Consider the following 24,331-nt stretch of genomic DNA (forward strand, 5'->3'; position numbering starts at 1 on the left):
GATCGGAAGACGGATACATTTCATAGGTGGCGTTGTGCTCGCTTGCGACCGCGTCATTTCGAAGGGAAAGGAGATTTGTTTACATTTTTGAAATCTCATTTGCAAAAATGTCTGCTATATATGATTATTTAAGAGCTGTTGCAATTGTAGTTGCATTTATTGCAGCTAAACAAAGCAAAAAAGCTGCATGGTCGTTTGACTTAATTCTCACAGCATGGTTTGGAATGGGATGCTTTCTCTTCCCCCAAACTGTGGTGTCAAAAGTATGTATTTTTTTTTTATTAATGTATAAAAGATAAACAAATTCAACAGTTCAAGGAAATTAATTGTTAAACATCAGTAACGTTTTACTTTTCAAAAAAAAAAAAAAAAAAAAATACATGAGGTGCAGTAGTTTACAATCTGGCGCTGTGTTCGGAAAATTTGAAGTTCCATCAAATTGCTAGCTGCAGGGTTAGAATATAAATAGAATGTTCTATCGTTAAAATGATAACGCCCTACGGACCCAGTTGTGGTAAGGGCCAGTCCCGAGACACAGTTAATTAGATTATTATGACTAGAGTTACAGTAGAACTACAACTCTGGGGATTAAAATTGAATATCTCTCCAAACTTTTCTATATATATATATACGGGTCATTTATTGAAGTTATGAGTTCTTTTTAATGGAATGGATGTCTAAATTTGTATGGGGGAATGATGCTGAACATCAGTGAATAATGAAACAGCTTGTGTTTTAGGAAATGTATGTTAAAGATTCTTCAAGATTCAGATCTTGAGACCACAAAGTATTAAAAAAACATTTTAAATAGAAAATAAAAAAGATGCACCATAAATTCAAAGGTTTTGATAATGGTATTATAATTTTCATGTAAGATAAGTTGTAATTTTTGTTAAAAATGTTGGCTTGAAAAGAAAATATACTGTACATACTTTTCAAACATTTAATTATAAATAAATGTATGATGCAACTAGATGTTTAAATTTGATATTACTATACATCAGATCTATTTGTTCTACTTTTTTTTTCACTCAGAGCGACTGGCTGAGTGCGCACACGTATAATTACAAATGATGTGTAGGGTGATACAATAAAATGCACCATATATGCAAGTGCGATTTATTTAAGTTACCTTAGATATCTAGAACTCAGTCTAATTCAATTTTGTGTATGTTGAATGCTGGAACACAGACTTTCAGTAGATCGTATGATCAGCGATCGTGTTCAGGTTTCTGCATTTTTAAAACGTACTAAATTTACTGCTTTTGGTAGATGTAAATTCTGGTTCAGTACCTTCGTAATAGAATTCCCAGAAAAAGTTACATGATTCTTGTTTAATAGGTCACAAAAAGTTTGATGCCATTCTATTAGCTATTAAGAGAGAAATCGTGCAAAATTCGCTATCTGGGACTTTCAGGTTTCGACCGTATTACTTTTACCGCTTGTCCTTAAAGGGACTGGTTAACTATTTTCCTCCAATATTGTTTTTTTACTTTTATTGATCAAAATCAACTGTGTAATGTGTTTAAAATGTTTAAGGTTATACATTACCACAGAAGCTCATTTTAGAGAGTTTATCATTTGTTTTGTAAACAAAGATTGCGATACATTTATGAAATTTTCAAAAGAAATTGAAATATCGATCTAGGTATATTTTATCTATCGCATTACAAGTATTCTTTAGGTAAAATGTGTCATCTAAAAGTTAAATTTGTGACTGTGCAAAATCAAAATGCTTTATAATTACAAAATGAACATTTCACTGGTTTGTTTTAGGGGTGAAACGATACAGTATCTTCTCGATTCGATTTTCAATACTTTAGTCTCGATTCGATACAATAGCATGTACCAAATTCTTCATAATGCTAAGATTTTTTCATGTTTCGTTGTATTTATTGCTCTCTGCAAATAAATTCTACATAATGTAAAAACGTTTAACATAGAGCAACACTCTTATCACTTGTCCTAAAGCCAAAATGTCGCCATACCCAGGATTTATACATTGGGGGTGCATTTTTCAACTCGACTGCGTCCATTTTGATGCAGCAAAATTTACTTGTATGTTGATTGGGTAATTTTCAATTACATTGGCTAATCAGTTTCACATTAAAAATAATAATTATAAATTTCAAAAGTCGTGAACTTTTAAAGGGGCATGGACACAGTTTGAGCTGAAAATTTTCAAATTTCATTTTTCCATTTTCAATGTCTAGAATGCTAAACTAAGATATTTCTGATGGTCAGCAAAAATTTTAATGTCTTGTTGAGGTACATAGGAGATACAGAACTCACAAGTCTTTGTTATGTAAACAAGGCTCGTGCCATGTTTTTCTTTCCATATGTTAAATATACTAGTAAAGGTTTCGTTTAAAGCAGATTTTTTCAATTTACAAGTTAATTATTAAAATGATTAAAGAGTTTCTAGTGTTTAACACATCTCATTTTGCTTTAAACATGCTATTTTCTATTAAGCAATCTATAAGTAAACAAAAAACATGGCATGAGCCTTGTTTACATTTTGAAGAATTGTGAGTGCTGTTTCTCACTTGTAACTCAACAACTGATATTAAAATTTTGGTTGATCATTAGAAATACTTTAGATAAACATTGTAAACAATATGAATGGAAAAATAAAATTGTGAAAATATTCAGCTTAAATTGTGTCCATGTCCCTTTAACACTGTAGAAATGTAAATTAGACTAGACAGTTTGATTTTTTATTTGTTTGTTGCTGTAAATAGTTGGAAACTATTTGTCTTTTTTTAATTTCAGGTTTTTGAATCCCCATCAGATCCAGCTGTTGGATATGGCGTACAGACTTTGGGAGCTTGTTTTCTTGGAGTAGCCTGTTTTCAATATCTGTGTCTTAATTCCAGAGATGACACGGTCATTGGAAGCATTGCACTCTCCAAGGCTTTGGTAAAATTCTTAGATAAAAAGATTTAGTTACCAACTATGGGGTAAATTATCAAAAAATTCATGAAAAAAAAACTCTGAAGGAATCGGTAGGATGAGAATTTAGATTTTTTTTTATTGCTGAGTATTGCAGAGGTAAGGGTTTTCAAATTGATACAAGTGGACTGCTAGAAAATCTTTGTTGCATGATGTCCTTAACGAATTACAAAGATCAAGATGATGGTTTTCTTAAGAAAAGATTATGTACTCAGGGTGTCAAGTCCCTATTTATTCCTATATTTTCTTGTGAACTTGAAGGTTCAGGACTATATTTCCCCTATAAGTCATTAAAAGCCCTATATATCCAAAAAAGGACAGTCCTATTTTCAAAAATGATATTTAAAAAAGAGAGAGAGAGAGAGAGAGAGAGAAACAACAACAACCCCCCCCCCCCCCCCCCCCCCAAATCCAGAAGCTGATGCTAAATTGGTATTTGATTAGATTGTTATGAAGAAAATAACTATGATGATTGTATAAGAACTGTCTATTGGATGGAAAACTGTCCACATCTGAAAAGATTTTATCTTTGTTTATGTTTAATATTAATTCTTCTCCAGTAAGATACTATGTTTGCTAGATTTTTATTCAGAAACAAGAACCTTTTATGCAAATTCTTTAATTAAAACCCTATTTATTTATTCCTATAAATCATCCCGTGGGGGATCCGGGTTAAAATAGGCCCTCAGTACCCCTTGCTTGTCATAAGAGGCGACCAAACCGAGGCCCCGTGTCACAGCAGGTGTGGCATGATAAAGATCCCTCCCTGCTCAAAGGTCATAAGTGCCAAGCATAGGCTTAAATTTTGCAGCCCTTCACCGGCAATGGTGACATCTCCATATGAGTGAAATATTTTCAAGAAGGATGTTAAAGACCCAACTTTAAGTTAACACCCCCAAATTGTTAGCCGTCTGTCAATCAAACATTTAACAATAGATCTCGGTGGAGTGACATCTGCAGAAACTGTGGTTTAGAGCTACCCCAGAGAGGATTTTTGATAACAATAACAGCCAGTACCTACAGGCATTCTTTAGATCTTGAGGAAGCCCTGTATTCTAGAGTTTTGATAGCATTGACCTGTCCACAACTGCTATTTTCTCGTAATTCAATTGTTTTTAAAAAGACCACTGAACAACGCAATTTTAATATAATTGTAATTTCCCCCCTTTATATACATGTATTATGAAATTACACAATCAGCAATCAAACAATAATCAATCTAATTGAAATTAGATGTTAGATCCGCTTGCATACTCGCTACACAAACATCTAACAACATTCCGTAGAGGGTCACGTCAGAGGTCAAATTCGATTGACCAATGAAATCACCGCTGGCAAAATCATTGAATGTTTGTTGAAGCCGATAAGTCTAGAGTGATACCGAATTTGACCTCTGACGTGACCCTCTATGGGATGTTTTTAGATGTGTGTGTAGCGAGTATGCGAGTGGATCCAACATCTAATTTTAATTAGATTGAACAATAATTTGCCCATTAATTTCTAAAACTTTTAACTTATTGAAATAATTTATATTATCAATTTATGATAGTTCTATATTTATAAAAGAAATTATTCATTGAGCCAATGACTGAGAGTAAAAGAGAGAAAGAAGGGGTGTTGTAAACTGTGTCATCTAGCCATAGGGATACAACCATTATACAAACACTATGACCACAGAAACACTGCAGACAGCCCTGAGACCCTTCCTGTGTAAAACAAAAATATACACAACACCCTGATCTCTTGGCCAGGTAAATAACAATGACCTTAGATGAGCTCAGCCCACATCCAGTGATCTGTGAAGAAACCATATGGTATTTTATTTGGGTATTTAAGCAATATTCAATTCCTATAAATCTGCTGTAAAAATCCCTATATTTGCCCTAGGTATAAACTGCAAAAAAAATCCTATATTTTTTAGACCAAAAGTGGCTTGACACCCTGTGTACTGTATATATACCATATGCTTTAACAGGCCTGGGTTAATGTAATGAAAGACAATTTCATTATGAGGCCAATTAAAATTGATTGATAGATTTTCATCCCCGCCCGTCCTTCAAAAAAGGGCCTCACCCCAATTTTTAGCTCACCTGAGCTGAAAACTCGTAGTGAGCTTTTCTGATTGCCTGTTCGTCGTCTGTCTCTCCGTCTGTAAACTTTTTACACATTTGACTTCTTCTCCAGAACCACTTGGCCAATTACAACCAAACTTGGCCAAAAGCATCCTTGGGTGAAGGGCTTTCAAGTTTGTTCAAATGAAGAGCCATGTCCCTTTCAAAGGGGAGATAATCACAAAAATGCAAAAATTGGGTGGGGTCATTTAAAAATCTTCTTAAGAACCTCTGGACCAGAAGAGCTGAAATTTACATGAAAGCTTCCTAACAGTGCAGATTCAAGTTTGTTCAAATCATGGCCCCCAGGGGTAGGATGGGGCCACAATAGGGGATCAAAGTTTTACATACAAATATATAGGAAAAATCTTCTTAAGAACCACTAAGCCAGAAAAGTTGAGATATGCATGAAAGCTTTCTGACATAATGCAGATTCAAGTTTGTTCAAATCATGGCCCCTGGGGGTAGTAGGGGTCTACAAGGGGGGTCAAAGTTTTGCATACAAATATATAGGGAAAATCTTTAAAAATCTTCTTCTCAGGAACCACTGAGCCAGAAAATTTATATTTACATGAAAGCTTCCTAACAGTGCAGATTTAAGTATGTTAAAATCATGGCCCCCGGGGGTATGATGGGGCCACAGTAGGGGATCAAAGTTTTACATACAAATATATTGGAGAAATCTTTAAAAATCTTCTCCTCAAGAACCACCGGGTCAGAAAAGCTGATATATATATGAAAGCTTTCTGACATAGTGCAGATTTAAGTTTGTTAAAATCATGTCCCTCAGGGGTATGATGGGGCCACAAGGGGGGATCAAAGTTTTACTTACGAATATAGGGAAAATCTTTATAAATCTTCTTCTCAAGAACCATTGGGCCAAAGAAGTTGACATTTACATGAAAGCTTTCTGACATAATGCAAATTCAAGTTTGTAAAAATCATGGTCTCCAGGGTAGGTTGGGGCCAGAATAGGGACTACAGTTTTACATGCAGTCTTCAGCTATGGGCCAATGTTACTCAGGTGAGCGATGTGGCCCATGAGCCTCTTGGGTTTTTTTGTTGTTGTTTTTTTTTGCAAAAATTACGATTTTAAACAAACTTGCTTCCCAGTGACTTGAGTGAATTAAAGTCCCAGAATGTTGGTTTTATATCTTCTACCAAGGATTCTTTGAATGTTAACAAAAAAATTCCCGGGAAGTAAAAATTAAAAGATGTAATTCTCCCATCCACCCCATATTTTTTTTGTGACCCCGGATGATAATTTATTAATTAAGTTGAATTGGCCTAATGTGAAATAGGCCATTCTTGCATCACAAGTAATGGTAATGTAATGCATTACTTGTAGAAAATATACTGTAATGCACATTACATTACTTCAAATATTTGACCGCCATAAAATGGCTGAAATATTGCCAAAATGGCGTAAAACCCCAATCAAATATTTGATGATGTTTAGGAGGTTTAGATTTAAATCCATGATATTGATGACAATCAAAAGCAATGATTTACTTGGATGTGTTTCTTAACATTCATGAATATTATGTGTGCTTATGTTACAGTGTATATTCATAAATCGTAATAAATAAATAATTTTTCCGTCATTTCTTTATATCAATATGTAATGTAATGCACTCTTAATTATACCCCCCGCAACAAGTTGTGGGGGGGGGGGATATACTGGAATCGGGTTGTCCGTCCGTCTGTAGACGCAATGGTTTCCGGGCTCTAAAGCATTATCCTTTCCACCTACCGTCACCATATCATATATATGGACTACTCATGGGATGAAGATGTTCCCTATCGATTTTGGGGTCAAAAGGTCAAAGGTCACACGCACTGGACATCGAAGTAGCAATATGGTTTCCGGGCTTTAAAGCGTTATCCTTTCCACCTACAGTCACCATATCATACATATGGACTACCCATGGGATGAAGATGTTCCCTATCGATTTTGGGGTCAAAAGGTCAAAGGTCACGCGCACTGGACATCGAAGTAGCAATATGGTTCGGTTTGTCATGCCATTTGTTTTTTACACTCAGAAAAGAGGTAGTTTATACCTATTACCAACACCCTTTGGGAGATTGGGGTAAGCGGGGGGTATTCTTAGTGAGCATTGCTCACAGTACCTCTTGTTAAGTAATGTGTAATGTAATGCATAACATTTCAAAATAGGAGTAATGGTAATGTCAAAGTTTCTAAGTAATGGTAATGTATTGCATTGCTATGTAATTGACCCCAGGCCTGAGCTTTAAATCATTTTTACAAGATATATGTTCAGTATTGGATTTTTGATTTAAAAACTGACAAATCTGAATTCCACAACATTTATGAAACTGAAATGATATTTGAAGGAAATTTTAGGGGCTAAAATAATTTTTTATGGATGGCACAGCATGCTAGATTGCACAACATCCAGATTCAAGTTTTGTTGAACCATCTTTTTTTACTGTTCAGTTACTGGTTCTGAATGAGAACCTCCTCATCAGAGTCCACCTTAATCATGTTAATTAGCTGTTTTAACCTGTTTACATGTCCAATTGATATACCAAACCCCTTCTTTTTTTGTGATTTCTAAAATTTTCAAACCCATCCTCATCCTTTTTATAAGATATCTATAAATATATGATGAGTTTTTACAGATTAAGCTGACAAACTGCTGATTCCTTATGATTTAATCCATCACTTATGAATATTTGGTTTTTTGTCTCTGCTTTTAGAATGAATTTATTTTAAAAATGGTATCTTTCATTTACAATGCTTTACATAGTAAATTATAGTGTGTTTTTCAGTCAATGACATTGTGTGTTAAAAGTAATAATTGCCATTGTTTAAATTCATGTAACTTACACCAGTTTATTGAGTGAGCATTGTGGTTAATGGGCCTCATGTTTTTCGTTTTTAACAGGGATTTGTGCCTCTTCTTGCTACCTCCCTCTATACGTATGTAACGTATCAGAAGAAAGTTGACCATGCTGTAAGTACATGTATTATTATTTTTTACAGGTGCCGCGCTATCAAAAAGAATTTGACAAGCTTATCATATGTCTGGCATTTTTTGTATATAAATATTAAAAAAGAATCTACATATTATATCTAGCTGTAATCATACATGCCTGAAATTTTATAACAATGGAACAAGCATGAATTGTACTATTACCCTGTATATAATCTAATACAGGGTACAGTCTGCTCTTAAGGGGCATTACCTGTGAAAGTGATGGCAACCATGTTTTTTGGTGTTTTTTTTTAGAATCTCTCAATGGCATGGGAATATATATTAATGACTAATAAAAACATTTATCTTGTATAAAAAGAAGAGAAATCTAATAAACTATGTTAAATAACCACTTTTAGTGTAAAAAAAAAAAAAAAAAATATACAAGGAAGAATTATTGTCTTGCAAGAATGTTTTGAGGGTAAAAAGTGTTTATTACTGAAATATATAAGATGGGTTAATTTTCATTGAATTAAACTTTTGATGAAAAATGACAATTAATGCCTCTTTAAATAAACATTTTTGACATTGTTAGAAAAGGAGTGTTTCACATCTTTTCAAAACAAACATACTTCATTTCACTTTTGGCTAAGCTGTCACTGATTGCATTCTGTGATTACATTTTTGAACTATCTATAGCTGGTGGAATTTGGCCTTTCTTGTCATTGTCCAGTAGAATGTGGCCACTTTTGAAATTAGTTGAATTAGTTTTGCTCAACATATATCACCACTTGACAAATGCAGCTGTGTGATTTCATCCTGATGCATTTTTATTGTCTTTGCCTTTGATATCTGTAATGATGCCCATTTCTTCCTGAATGGGTTGCAGTTGTAAACAAAGCACATATGACTACAGATGAAATATTGTACATCTATTATAATGGTTGGGAATTCCAACAGAAATGAAATTAGAATGTTAAATATGAGAAATAAACTTCATTTTTAGCTCACCTGAGCCGAAGGCTCAAGTGAGCTTTTCTGATCACATTTTGTCCGGCGTCCGTCTGTCTGTAAACTTTTCTCATTTTCATCTTCTTCTCATGAACCACCGGGCCAATTTCAACCAAACATAGCCAAAAGCATCCTTGGGTGAAGGGCTTTCAAGTTTGTTCAAATGAAGGGCCATGTCCCTTTCAAAGGGGAGATAATCACAAAAATGCAAAAATAGGGTGGGGTCATTTAAAAATCTTCTTCTCAAGAACCACTGGGCCAGAAGAGCTGAAATTTATCTGAAAGCTTCCTGACATATTGCAGATTCAAGTGTGTTCAAATCATGGCCCCCGGGGGTAGGATGGGGCCACAAGGGGGGATCAAAGTTTTACATACAAATATATAGGGAAAAACTTTAAAAATCTTCTTCTCAAGAACCACTAAGTCAGAAAAGCTGAGATTTACATGAAAGCTTCCTGACATAATGCAGATTCAAGTTTCTTCAAATCAATGGGCTCCGGGGGTTGGATGGGGCTACAATAGGGGATCAAAGTTTTACTTACAAATATATAGGAACACTCTTCTTCTCAAGAACCACTGAGCCAGAAAAGCTGATTTTTACATGAAAACTTTCTGACATAGTGCAGATCCAAGTTTGTTCAAATCATGGCCCCGGGGGTAGGATGGGGCCACAAGGGGGATCAAAGTTTTACATACAAATATATAGTTAAAATCTTTTTCTCAATAACCACTGAGTCAGAAAAGCTGATATTTAAAAGAAAACTTTCTGACATAGTGCAGATTCAAGTTTGTTCAAATCATGGCCCCTGGGGGGTAGGATGGGGCCACAAGTGGGGGGGGGGTCAAAGTTTTACATACAAATATAGGAAAAAGCTTTAAAAATCTTCTTCTCAAGAACCATTGGGCCAAAGAAGTTGACATTTACATGAAAGCTTTCTGACATAGTGTAGATTCAAGTTTGCAAAGGGTAGTTTGGGCCATAATAGGGACTAAGGTTTTACATGCAAATATATATGGAAAGTCTTCAGATATGGGTCAAGGTGACTCAGGTGAGCAATGTGGCCCTTGGGCCTCTTGTTGAAAATACTTGAGGTTGTGACCTGCAATGCTTCTCGTCGGCACACTTTTCATGAAGCACTAAAGCACTTCCTGAAGTATGTGTGCATGAAGCATCGCAGTTCATTTAAAATGAAATTTATTTCTTCTATCATTACAGATCTTGGATGTCATTGCACTAGCCTTTGTTAGAAAAAATATATCTTTGTTTAATATGAATTCTGATTTAATTTGGCAGAATATAATCACAGAATGTCAATTGTAGTTAAGTAGCTTGTTTTTTAACTGCCCAGGTATTCATAACTAGAGGATAAAGAATTGCTTGTCATATATTGTAGGGGGAAAAAAGTGGTAATTTCTTCATTTATTATTCAGGCCTTTTGTTTCCTTTTGACGATCTACACAGGGATCTGGTTAATTAATGTGATGCTGTTGGTGGAGACACGCCCATCCATAGGGAGAAGGGAGCAGAGGGGACCAGTCAGTGTTGTATTCCGTCTAATGTTTCTCGTCTTCCTGCTCCACGGCTTGGCGGCTCTGGCTTTCCCATCCACTATCTTGTCACTCATGGTTTGTGTCACCATCTTTATTAATTTTAATGGTATTGGCAAGTGAACTGAATTTAAAGATAAAATGTCTTGATGAGTCTTAGATATAGACATCATATTATTCTTTATGTAAAGGCATTTTTTGAGGCATTCCCATTTTGTTTGGATTCAAATTCAGTTAGTCACAACACCATGGGGTCAAATTTTATCCAGGGTGAGAGTTGTGGCCCATGAGCCTCTTGTTGTTTGTTAATGTCATATGAAAGACCTGTGGCTCTTGTTATTAAAATACACACTCATTCACAGCTACTCAGGATATTCTTTTTAAAATTGATCCCCTTTACAAGCCTCTGTTGATACTCATTAGATTCTGTTATAAGCCTCTGTTGATACTCATTAGATTCTGTTATAAGATTTACATGTTGAATGAAATTAGTTCATTGTTCACCTCTGACAGTAGGAAGCATTTAAGTTTATGCAATAAACAACTATGATAATTGCAATAGACAACTATGATAATTGACACCCTTAGGATGCCACACCCCCCCCCCCCCCCCACACACACACACACACCCCACACACACACACACACACCCCACACACACACACACACACACCCCTTTTAGGTCACCTGAATCATTCAGGTGACCTATTGCTATCTGTTTTTGTCCGTCGTCGTTCGTCGTGTGTTAACATTTTAACATTTTCAGCTTCTTCTCTGAAACCCCTGAACCAATTTCAACCAATTTTGGCATATAGCATCTGTGGGTGGAGGGGAACAAAAATTGTGAAATTCGTGGTCCCTGCCCCCCTGGGGCCTGAGGGGTGGGGCAAAAACCATCAAAATGAGTGTAATTTTAAAAAATCTTCTTCTTTACTCCTGGACATCAAGAATCCAAACTGTGGGCATAATTATAATGAGCTTTGAGCCCTCTACCAAAATTGTGAAATTCATGGCCCCTGGGGCAGGGGTTCTTGTGTTAGGGTGGGGCTCTATTGGTCATATAGTGAAAATGTAGAAATTCTTTGAAAATCTTCTTCTATGTCTCTGGGTATTAAGTAGACAAACTAATAGCATGGTAATGATGAGCAAGGATGCCTCTTTAAAAATTGTGAAATTCATGGCCCCTGGGGCAGGGGTTCTGGTGTGTTATGGTGGGGCTCTATTGGTCATATAGTGAAAATGTAGAAATTCTTTGAAAATCTTCTTCTCTGTCTCTGGGTATTAAGTAGACAAACTAATAGCATGGTAATGATGAACAAGGATGCCTCTTTAAAAATTGTGAAATTCATGGCCCCTGGATCAGGGGTTCTGGTGCTAGGGTGGAGCTCTATAAGTCATATAGTGAAAATGCATTATTTCTTTAAAAATCTTCTTCTCTGTCCTTGGGTATTAAGTAGACAAACCAATAGCATGGTTATGATGAGCAAGGATGCCTCTTTCAAAATTGTGAAATTCATGGCCCCTGGGTCAGGGGTTCTGGTATTAGGGTGGGGCTCTATTGATCATATAGTGAAAATGCATTTTATTTCTTTGAAAATCTTCTCCTCTGCTGCTGGGTATGAAGTAGACAAACTAATAGTATGATAATGATGATCAAGGATGCTTCTTTCAAAACTGAAATTTATGGCCCCTGGGTAGGGGTTCTGGTGCAAAGGCGGGGCTGATTGATTATATAGTGAAAATGCAATATTTCTTTGAAAATCTTCTGTTTTTGTCCGTCATCGTGCATTAACATTTGAACATTTTCAGCTTCTTCTCCGAAACCCCTGAACCAATTTCAACCAATTTTGGCATATAGCATCTGTGGGTGGAGGGGAACAAAAATTGTGAAATTCATGATCCCTGCCCCCCTGGGGCCTGAGGGGTGGGGCAAAAACCATCAAAATGAGTGTAATTTTAAAAAATCTTCTTCTTTACTCCTGGACATCAAGAAGCCAAACTGTGGGCATAATTATAATGAGCGTTGAGCCCTCTATCAAAATTGTGAAATTCATGGCCCCTGGGGCAGGGGTTCTTGTGTTAGGGTGGGGCTCTATTGGTCATATAGTGAAAATGTAGAAATTCTTTGAAAATCTTCTTATATTGGTTTTATCTAAGGAGTAAATAACCCTTTTCTTTATGATGTCTCAGACCTAGGTTTTTTAAAAAAGGATTATTGATTGAACATAAAAATGACACATGTACTTCATGACCACATAGCTAATCAATGTTTCTTCCATCCAAAAGTAAAATTCTTATATTTAAACACAAACCTAATTCAAACATTGGAAGGTTGTTACATGATACTCAGGTGACCTATAAGGCCCCTGGGCCTCTTGTTTTTTTTAAAGCAGAATCTCATTTCTTGCTGATGCTCTTGATTAACAATAATTCAAATGATTCTGTTAAACGCTGAAGATTTTTCTTTACGCTTCTGTAGATATTATAAAATTGTCTACTTACGTAGGGCTGATAAGGTTGCAGAACTGTATTAAGATATCTTTTGCCACATTTGTGGTAGTTTGAGTTGGAAAATATGTTAAGAATATACTGTTGTTAAATTGAGATTGTCATGTAAAGAAATATGGGAGTATACTTTGGTAACCATCTAAAAAAAATGTATTGATTAAGAATGGTATGATTTGTTTGTATGGATAAGCGTCCTTCATGAATTCTTTTGTTCTGTAGCTGTTATTCACTGTGCAGTGTTTTTAAGCTGAAATAAGATATAACTGCATGGTTCATGTGATACACTGTAGAAAATAGACTGTCATAGTACTGTGATTGTGATTGTTTGTATTTTATACACTGTAGAAAATAGACTGTCGTAGTCCTGTGATTGTGATTGTTTGTATTTTATACACTGTAGAAAATAGACTGTCATAGTACTGTGATTGTGATTGTTTGTATTTTATACACTGTAGAAAATAGACTGTCGTAGTACTGTGATTGTTTGTATCTTAACCCATTTAATGTTTATGATAGAAAATGAAAGAGACGATGGCCTCAAATTATTTGGTGCAGTCCATTGGTGTACTGCTGATCAGCAACATCTTCACCTCGTGGTATGCACCATGTTTCCTCCGAAAAGAAGACAAAAAAAGCTTCATTGTCAGTCAGATTGTGGTAAGTAACACATCGGTTAATATAAAATGTCAGTCAGGTAAGTAATTAATACACATGATTCTGATTTCATTTTTCCTAGTGTACTTTGAGTTTCATTTTAAAAATTATGACAATGTATGATTCTTTCTTGAAGTCTGTATTTATATTGCTAGGTTGAAATGTACATGTAATTTGTAGTGCTAGGTTGAAATGTACTCGTAATTTGTATTGCTACATGTAGGTTGAAATGTACATGTAATTTGTATTGCTGGGTTGGAATGCACATGTAATTTGTATTGCTGGGTTGGAATGTACATGTAATTTGTATTGCTGGGTTGGAATGTACTTGTAATTTGTATTGCTGGGTTGGAATGTACATGTAATTTGTATTGCTGGGTTGGAATGTACATGTAATTTGTATTGCTGGGTTGGAATGTACTTGTAATTTGTAGTGCTAGGTTGGAATGTATTTGTAATTTGTAGTGCTGGGTTGGAATGTACTTGTAATTTGTATTGCTGGGTTGGAATGTACATTTAATTTGTATTGCTGGGTTGGAATGTACAGTGGAACCCCGTTATTACGTTTTCCAATTTGTCACGATAAAATAACGTAATAACGGGGGCAACGTAATAAACGTTCCCAGTTAAAATATCATTTGGTGATTGTATATCGTCCGTTGGTACTCCGTGAAGGGGTGTGTGAATATATCTTTACTGTTTCTTTGTTTAAAAGACTATGATACTTTGTTTTATTTACATCTTATCTTTAATGTCCGTAATTCTTCATGTTCTTATCCCTTTTCTTTATTTCGGTGTAGGATACATAAGGATGTTTTGATAAACGTTGCTTTTTCTGCATTCGTTTGGACCGCCATTTTGTTCAACTTTAAAACAATGCGTTCATGTAAATTTCTCTCAATAACTCGTTCCGGTTCGTATTCAACATTCGTATTTAAAAAAATAACAAAACATCGTTTTTATTAAGTTCTCTAATTACACAATACACAACACAATAAAAAATCCCATCCAAAAAACAACAAAACTATAGACACAAAACACACACGATACCCAACACTTACACACTTCTCACCAACGATAAACATGCACGGAGAACAATTTAAGCGCAATCCACATAAAAAAAAAATATAATGATGCACGAAGATTTCATTTATAACGCTAAATGATGGCACTAAAATCACGTGCGCATCAAGGGATTTTAAAATATTCACTGAGGTAAATGCCGTGCACGAATCGGCCGATAGATTGGTGTATGTATGGACGAGATTTACGAACACCCAAGCTGCATGTCCAAACAACGAACAATTTTTTTTAATTGAACACCTTAAGTCACCTATGTCCAAGCAGTTACCCAAGCAGTTGTAACATTGCTACGATAAATTTTGTCTTTCTTGTTTGGTACCAAAGCTTTCCGTGAATAGAGTTTTAATAGCGAAGGTAATCATATAATGATGCACGAAGATTTCATTTATAACTCTAAATGATGGCACTAAAATCACGTGCGCATCAACACGCAGGCGGTTGAGAAATTATTTCTTTGATTATCAAAATATGAAAAATGAAGTAAATTTCATAGAGTACAATTTCTAAATAAACATTATTTAATTGTTTATCACTGGCTTCTATACGGGGTATTCACCTGTATTGATGTCGCTACATCTATCGAAGCGTGATCAGTCAAGCGTCTCTAATCCCCAAACAGACCAGGAAATTTACGTGGTGACTGCCTCAGGCAGTCAAGGTGTGAATGGCTTATTATTTTGAGAATCACTATTGAATAATTAGGGGTTTATTACGTTTTTGTCGGAATTTTTACAACGTAATACCGAGACCCGGCATTTTAGGACAACGTAATAACGAGGTCTATTTTATATAGGTTTGTTAAGAAATGGTTTTGTGCTTTGAAATTCCAACGTAATATGCGGACTAACGTAATAAAGGGGGAACGTAATAACGGGGTTCCACTGTACTTGTAATTAGTATTGCTGGGTTGGAATGTACTTGTAATTTGTATTGCTAGGTTGGAATGTATATTTAATTTGTATTGCTGGGTTGGAATGTACTTGTAATTTGTAGTGCTAGGTTGGAATGTATTTGTAATTTGTGGTGCTGGGTTGGAATGTACTTGTAATTTGTATTGCTAGGTTGGATTGTACAGTAAAACTCAAATATAGCGAACACGGATATAGCGAAATTACGGCTATAGCGAAGTGAAAACGATTTCCCCGGCAAATTCTTTATATATTCTATATAAAAATCTGCGTCTATGACGAACACGGATATAGCAAATTTACGGATATAACGAAGTAAATTCCTATTCCCCTAGAATTAAAATTGAACGTAAAAATGACTTTTTATAACGAATTTATTTTTTTCATTTTCAACTCTGTGATTTTTAACAATCGTTTTCCATTGACATAAAGGATCCACACTTATTCCGACATTTCTGTTTGTATTTTTTCATGAAAGGTTGTTAACGCAAAACAATACTTGCACATACGTTTAGGAAATATATTATCGGTATTGTTTACTATTATTGATTGCATTTATTTTATCGTACACTCATTTATTTGTGTAAAGCAACAAGTAAATGACAATTGCAATAGACTGTACATGTATGTATTGCGCAAACTTTTGTTGACATTTCTCTCTCGACATGTTCTTGCATGACTTAATAATCTATCAAGATAAATTATCATATATAAATCAATGTGTATATTTCTTGTATAAAAATATTTCTTCTCGAAAATATATAGGCTTCATTTCTCTTAAAGACAATACAAACGCAAGTATATCGATTGCTGCTTTCTTATATAACTGGTATACATGTTGAATAAAAAAGTTTTATAACGAATTCGTTATATTTGAATTATGAATTCGCTATAAACGTATAGCGAATAACGCTTGTAGTGAATTTTTATGGAGGGTCCCCAGAAATTCGCTATATCAGAGTTTTACTGTATATGTAATTTGTATTGCTAGGTTGGAATGTATATGTAATTTGTATTGCTGGGTTGGAATGTACATGTAATTTGTATTGCTGGGTTGGAATGTACTTGTAATTTGTATTGCTGGGTTGGAATGTACTTGTAATTTGTATTGCTGGGTTGGATTGTATATGTAATTTGTATTGCTAGGTTGGAATGTACTTGTAATTTGTATTACTGGGTTGGAATGTACTTGTAATTAGTATTGCTGGGTTGGAATGTACTTGTAATTTGTATTGCTAGGTTGGATTGTATATGTAATTTGTATTGCTGGGTTGGAATGTACTTGTAATTTGTATTGCTAGGTTGGATTGTATATGTAATTTGTATTGCTGGGTTGGAATGTACTTGTAATTTGTATTGCTAGGTTGGATTGTATATGTAATTTGTATTGCTGGGTTGGAATGTACTTGTAATTGATGTGATATTTAGTTTGTAGGCCTGCTTACATTAGCCTCTGTGTACTACTGCAACCTGAGAAAAGAAAACACTAAAGCAGTCCTCCTTCAGATTGGTCACTCGCTAGTGGGAGGGATTCTGCCTGCTGTGGGGTACTTCCTGCTGACCAGGGAAGATCGTGTCCCTACCAACTCCTACTTCACTCGCTCCAAGAGTAGCTAGACTCTCCCAATCAGTATAATTCATGTCAAACACATTTCTGTCTTACAAATACTCCATGTCTATTAGTGCTAACAGTTGTTATGTGTTTATTATATTACACAGTATGTAGCGAAATTTTTTATCTGTTTTTTTTTTTTTTTTTTATATGTATATCATCGCTAGATCTGCTTTTAATATTTTAAATGTCTATAATCATGTCATGCAGATTAATTTTAAAATACATGTATAGATATAATTCTTTTTTTTCTTCTTTTTTTTGTGAAATGAAAATTTGGAGTCATGAAAATAGCTAAAATATTTGTGGTAATGATTTTTTGTGTGTTTACTGTAATTGTAAATTCAGAGATGGTATACACAAACTGTGCATTACTTGAGCTGCCAAACAGGCCCTCTTAACATCCAGGTACCCTTGATGAGTTTATGTGGTATACTCATGCCATTCCATTTCACATGGCCTCTGGTTATGTAATACAGCTGAAGAAAGGAACGATTTTTTCTATCGACGCATGCATTTTCAAGTAAAAGTTTTTTTTTTCTATTTCAAAATGCTATTCGATGAAGTTGATAGGATGCATTTGTCCCCTGCATTGTAAATATTGTCTGTGTACACATGAGGAAAAAGAATACTCAGTGGGCCCATTTTATTGTTTATAGTTAATATAAATCAGTCGAATACTTTGGGAAGCACTTGGAATATTTTGACAAAATTAGGTGAAAATCTAGATTAATCATGTGCAAGTTGAGAGCTACAGAATATAGGGTAAATGCTATTATTTTTCTATCACTGAAATTGGATTCCCTGTGTTAAAGGAGTTAAAGCCTTTTCCATTATACATATCTAGGGTATCAAACATTGAGTGGGTCTTTGTGTTCCCACTATATTTAGTGAGTTCACAGAAAAACTGTACTAAAAGTATTAAGGTAATTTTGTTGGCATGTTGTGAATAATGGTTTTATTGGCAAATGAGGATTATCACCAATGAAATAAAAACAAAATTTTCTTTTAATATTTAAATGATAAAGGAAATATTGTCAAAAATAAAGCAACTACTCTTTGGAGAAAAATCGGCCAAATGTTCCTGACATCCAAATTGCTCAACAAACAGTATTGAATGATTTCATGGTAGTTTGATAGAGCAATAAATTATTAGTCTCAATATGTATAATCAAAATACTTTGTAGTTAGTTTCCTTGTGTTCAAAACTTCCACCTGTTCTGTTCTACCAGTCACAGTAGTGCTTATATTGTCTCCATATAGTGCTGTTACATTGTTTTATTTGCCATTGTGCCTTAGATGACTGGAGTCTATTGTGCACTGTTGTGTATTGTATATTGAAGTTTGACTTTTGCTGATATTGACAAATGTAAATAAGATGGATAGATAAACTGACAGCTTACAGGCAGCACAACCCGCAATGTAATAAAAGTTTTGTACAGTCCAGTATTTTTATAATTTCATATTAAAGGAAGTGTCCTGAGTTTTGTAGAATGAATTTATTTGAGCATTGGTTATGTACCAAATAAATTTGATGTCAGTTACTCTCTATCTTTTATTTGTTCTAAGGTTTATCTGCTACTTGGTTTGGCGATTTGGCTGTTCTCTCATCTGTTAGCTTTAACGACCCTGAAAAAGAGACAACTGATTGGTTGTATATTGTTCCTCTTGAGAATCTTTCACTCTATTGAGACGTCACCATTGCCGGTTTGTGCCTGTGTTCGTAACAGGCAGATCGCTGTTCTTGAAAGTCCTGCTCGTACCACCGCTGCGGCAAACCTAAGACGTTAACGTAGGTAAAGATTGCAATCTAATTAAAATTAGATCTAATATTGCAATCTAATTAAAATCAGATCTGGAAGTGTAACGGTTAGAGAATATCTTATTTTAATTCGGGGGGGGGGGTAGTATTATCCATACTTCAGGTGCCTGTGCATTAAACATGCGACGTACGTGTGTATAAATATATCCACTACAAAAATAGATTTGTAAACATGAAACAAATAACTTGTAAGTAAATATTTTATAGTAAAGAAAGTAATATCTCGCTTTCTTCGGTTGGAAAAGCATAGTAAATATAATGGTATTGGTCTATTACGACCGATCATACTCCCCGTCGAGGCCTCTTCGAAAGTGTGACAAAGCCTAAACCATGTGACTATTTCTGCGGGAATCTATCGGGGGTGAGACGAGAAACACACGATCAGTTTGTTATGTTTTCGCTTTCAGACTATTCTATAGTCATATTTACCGTATTTTGCCGAATATATTTAATACGCATCCCCTTTTGGGGCCTGTAAATTGTGGAAATACCATTGTTCGTGTGTACAATCGCATTTAACTTCACGAGAAATCTTTGTGGAAATAATGCAGGTTCTCAAAAAAGCATGCACTATAATTTGTTTACAGTGCAGCAAATCCTGTCCTTAGCAGTATTTTCGGGGAAACAATGACAATTTCAGCAAAGCACGAGAGTTTGTAGCAATAAAGTTTTAACAGACTCAATATTTTCTTCGTTTAAAGTTCATATTTGCGAGCGTTCAATGTTTTGTAATCAAAACATCACCCAAGCTTCGAAAAATGACTTACCAAGGTGCGATATAACGACCTTGCTGTTCGTTTCAAATAAGTGATTTGACTGTTAAACTAACTCTATATCACTATTAATGCTATATTACTTACCGTCTAAATATGTAAATTCCATAAAATAAACCATCACTAATTTTCCCGTTCAAATGAAGACTTCTATGGCGCAATATTTTATCTCCCAAAATTGAAGAGTTCCTATAGTTTGTTTTTTGAATTAGCGAAATGCAAGTAGGTATGTAGAGATACGATGTACCAGTAACTAGATAAAGCAGACTATAGGAATTCTTCCAATTCCAGGAGATAAAATATTGTGCCATGGAAATCTTCATTTGAACGGAAAATGTAATGCCTGTTTTCATTTTGGGATTTTTATACCTAAACGGTAAGTAATACAGCATTAATAGTGATGGAGAGTTAGTATAACAGTCAAATCACTTATTTGAAGCGAACAGCAGAGTCACCTAAGTGCTAGAACTGGCCGAAGCTGAAAGTAAATTTCCAGAAATGAATTATGAAGGACTGCTCCAAGATTCGGTGAAGGCGTCAGTCCAAATATTCAGCCGAGCCGAATCTCAACCGAGATTATCAAATGCTGTGAGGATAGCATCTAATGCTCCAGTGTACCTGGCCAGACGTGGTTCGCAACTTTGTATATAAAGGACGAGACGACGAATAAACCAATACTGAAATTGTTATTTACACATGTTTCCTTCAATATAACTTCTCGGGCCATTCTGGAAAGCGAAAAGTTTTGATTGGTATTATTTTCCCGATCAGATACGAAGATTATTATGAACCGTTTCAAACATAAAATAATCCTATCTTATTTAACAATGTTTTAAAACGCCACGTCATTTTTTTGTAACTTGTTAAGAAAGACAAGGCACCAGTTATAGTTGTATTGTCATCTTTGACATCCTCACAAGTGGATGCATCTTTGATTGACTGTAGACTGTAATATTTTACCAACAATCAATATTCTAATATTTTGAGTTTATACTTTAGATCTAAGTTACTGAAGGGTCCTTTTTGTTAGGAACGGCTACCCACCCACCCCGGTCCTTTGGAGAATTTTCACTAAAATTGACTGCATTTGAGACGTTTCATGCTTCAGGTTTCTTTAAGACCAATGCATGGTGCTCACAGCCCCAGCTGTGTAAGTGATCTTCATCGTATCAACACCTGCCGTGACACGGGACTTCCGCTTGGTCTGGAAACCTATGCTGAAAATCTACCTAAGAAATTTGTAATTTCGTACCATGAACTATCGCCTCCCAGTAGAGACTGACCGATGGTTTAGTATACCTATAACGAACACCAGGAAGGGATCGGTTGTTTTAAGAGGCTATATGTATTTGTGCGGGATTAATATCATAGCATATTCATACATTATGGAGTCAAGTTGTTCAAATGATCGCCCCAGGAGGTAAGGTGGGTTTGCAACTGAGGAACAAAGTTTCATATTTGAATACGTAAGGAAAAATCTGTTTTTAAATTTCTGTAAAGGAACAGTGCCATGATTAGGTCATATTGGTATGCAAGCATCCATAGGTACTACAGATTCAAAATAGTCCAATTAATGGCCCGGAGTATACAGTGGGACCTCAATAGGGGATCAAAGTTGTACATGGTATTACACGGGAGAATCGTCTTCTTAGCAGGGCCATAAGTAGTCATATGTGCAAACATCAGGTTGTGCAGATTCCAATTTCCGTGGAGATCCGGGTTAGAAGAGGTCCTCAGTACCCCTTGCTTGTCGTAAGAGGTGACTATATAAATATGGTGGTCCTTCGGATGAGACCGCAAAAACCGAGGCCCTGCGTCACAGCAGGTGTAGCACGATAAAGATCCCTCCCTGCTCAAAAGCTGTAAGAGCCGAGAATAGGCCCAAATTTTGCAGCCCTTCACCGGCGATGGTGACGTTTCCCTATGAGTGAAAATTCTCAAGAGGGACATTAAACAATATACAATCAACCAATTTCCCTGGAAGGTAGTGTGAGTCGAAAATAGGGGATCACATTTATGTGGCATTATAGGATGAAATTAATCTGCATCATTGATATTGTTCTAATGCAAAATATAACATTTTATACGGTCGATGAAATGTGTGTGATGAAACAAAAATTGCAGATGAATTCCAATTTGTTAGAGTGCAGTGTTTTATCCAGTCTAAGAAAAGAATTCCTACACAGAATACATTATATGAGACCAAAAATTAATGGAATATGTCAACCAGTAATGTTGAAAAAAACAACAACAAAAAACCACCACTATGTTTATCTTAAAGGTACATGTACATATGAATTAGCCTGTTCTCCTTAACACGGCATAACTTCATATTATTGTATGCATGTATATTTCACTATGGTGGTTATTTGCATTCCTATGTACATTTCTCTGACGTTTCTTGAATTACTACTTGAATTCTGTATTGTACCTCATGTACCACTTTCGTTGTGGTTTTGGCGAATAAAACGACTGACTATTAAACTATTGGTTTGACGCGACCAAGGTAGGAGAAGAGCTCGAACCCACGCGAACATTCTAGCCATTGTGTCCCTGGAAGTGTGTGATACATACCGTATATGACCGCTATGTACTGGGTTTATTTTACAAATTGTATGATCAATTATGGATTGGTTAATTCGCAGCATAACTCTTCTGTGAAGCTTTAGTCATAGATGCTCGAAATATCAACTGGAATATTTTTTTAAAAAGTGATTCTACGAGAATGAAATTACACAGATAAGGGATCAATCAGTGCAGTGAGAATTATCACAAAATTACCGAAATAATAATTAAATTACAGGGGGATGGTGCCTTATTAACTTCATTCTTAGTGGGTGGGGACTGGGCCGAACCAGTGGACCAGAGAAACAAATTTGCCATATGTTACGGAAAAAATGACATTGTCCTTTTAGGAATACGATAATAATCATTTAATTAGAATAAAAAAGCCAGTTTCTGTCGCAGGATTGAAATTCCACCCAACCCCCTTTCAACACTAGGTTCTGATGTCTGTTTTAGGCGTATGGAAGGGGTTGAGAATTGGAAGATAGAGAGAAGTCATTGATTCCCTTCATGAAGGGTCTAGAATTCCAGATTCCTATGGTTTTCTGCCCCCCCCCCCCCCCCCCCCCCCCCCCTGCGTGTTTGCAGGGTGAGATGGAGGGTGAAGAGAGGAAATAAATCGTTTAAATATAAGAGCACCGTGTGATGTGTACTCCGATTTCTGATTACTTTTCTGGTCGAATCAGAACATAACTGAGCATTAAAGCGGAATAGTAATGGGGCGGGGCACATGTACCCCTCCTCTCATCCCTGATTGTCATACGTACGACGAATTTTATTTCATAATATATTGCCGGGAGAATATTGTTATACCTCTCTCCAGTTTTATTCATTAAAAAAAATTCAATTTCATCGAATGCGATAAAACACACGGTTAAATTATCCCCCCCCCCCATTTTCCATATATAGACTAATACCGTATAAAATAGAGTAACCCGATTGAAATCAACTAAGGGTGGTGCAGATTATCAAAGATGTTAGATGATTTTACTCAAAATCTGTTAATGTTCTTTCATCGATATTTCAGTCATCGGTGTAACCTTCACCAAACAAATTACTGAAACCGGAAGGGGTTGTCTCGGGTTAGCTACGTGGGGAGGAGGGAGGTTAGAGATTTTACACGCTAGGGTATCAAGAGATCAAGTAATATTCTGGAGAAAATGGATCGAACCAGACCAGGATTCGAACCAGGCCCCCTGAATCTCCAGTCAAATGTTGTCTGGCCATCGGCGATCAAACCCGTCTGACCGCCACAGGACTTTAGAGCCGCGGTTCACTGATCTTAATGCATTTTGAACCAGAGTACCGCAAACAGTACAACATATACCCGATAGACCTTCAGTGCAATATCTGTATCCGTGATGAGAAAAAGTCCAGAAAACTATTTGGCTCACTTTTAGCCCTATAGTAGGTCATGGTACACCAATCAAGTTGAAATGTGAACTGATTTGCTGATAGGGAGGTTGTGGCAAAATTTCAGGGCAATACCTGTATTCATATCGAAAAAAAAAATCTGGAAAACTGTTTGACCTACTTTTACCCCTAAAGCAGGTCATGTTGCACAAATCCAGCTGAAATGCAAACTGAACTTCAATTCTTCCTAGAGAAAGCTTATGACTACATTTTAGGGTAATATCTGTATCCATAACGAAAACAAGTGATACTACGATTTTGACCTTGAGAAACAATATACATCCTCCGATTAGCATAAGGTGTGGTGTACCAAGTTTGACTGTCCTAACCCTAGCGCAGCTTACGGTTCAGTCTGTATCCTGCCTACAAGGTTTTCCACTAAGTGATACTACGACCTTGACCACTGACCTTGAAAAACAAAAGGCGTCCTCC

At 35.7% G+C, this 24,331-nt stretch overlaps 1 protein-coding gene across 3 annotated transcripts; it reads left to right on the forward strand.

The window, feature by feature from the left end:
- Positions 1–11: 11 nt before the first annotated feature.
- On the forward strand, positions 12–18,871 carry LOC125659008 (uncharacterized). Of its 3 annotated transcripts, none has more exons than XM_048890500.2 (6): positions 12–263; positions 2,773–2,919; positions 7,973–8,041; positions 10,445–10,639; positions 13,586–13,726; positions 17,143–18,871. In XM_048890500.2, exons 1-6 carry the CDS (start codon positions 108–110, stop codon positions 17,329–17,331), a joined length of 897 nt encoding a protein of 298 aa, XP_048746457.2. In that variant the 5' UTR covers positions 12–107; the 3' UTR covers positions 17,332–18,871. The 3 variants fall into 3 exon arrangements, with proteins under 3 accessions (XP_048746457.2, XP_056002576.1, XP_056002589.1); XM_056146601.1 differs by having other exon boundaries at positions 37–263; positions 10,445–10,549; XM_056146614.1 differs by lacking the exon at positions 12–263 and adding an exon at positions 1,980–2,058.
- The last annotated feature ends 5,460 nt before the right edge of the window (positions 18,872–24,331 follow it).

Source organism: Ostrea edulis, chromosome 1, assembly GCF_947568905.1.
Source record: "Ostrea edulis chromosome 1, xbOstEdul1.1, whole genome shotgun sequence".
In the NCBI taxonomy this organism is placed as follows: domain Eukaryota; kingdom Metazoa; phylum Mollusca; class Bivalvia; order Ostreida; family Ostreidae; genus Ostrea; species Ostrea edulis.

Coding starts and splice junctions, on each gene's coding strand:
- LOC125659008 (XM_048890500.2), top strand. CDS start 108: ATGTCTGCTATATATGATTATTTAAGAGCTGTTGCAATTGTAGTTGCA. Junction 264..2,772: donor CCCAAACTGTGGTGTCAAAA/GTATGTATTTTT, acceptor TTTTAATTTCAG/GTTTTTGAATCCCCATCAGA. Junction 2,920..7,972: donor TTGCACTCTCCAAGGCTTTG/GTAAAATTCTTA, acceptor CGTTTTTAACAG/GGATTTGTGCCTCTTCTTGC.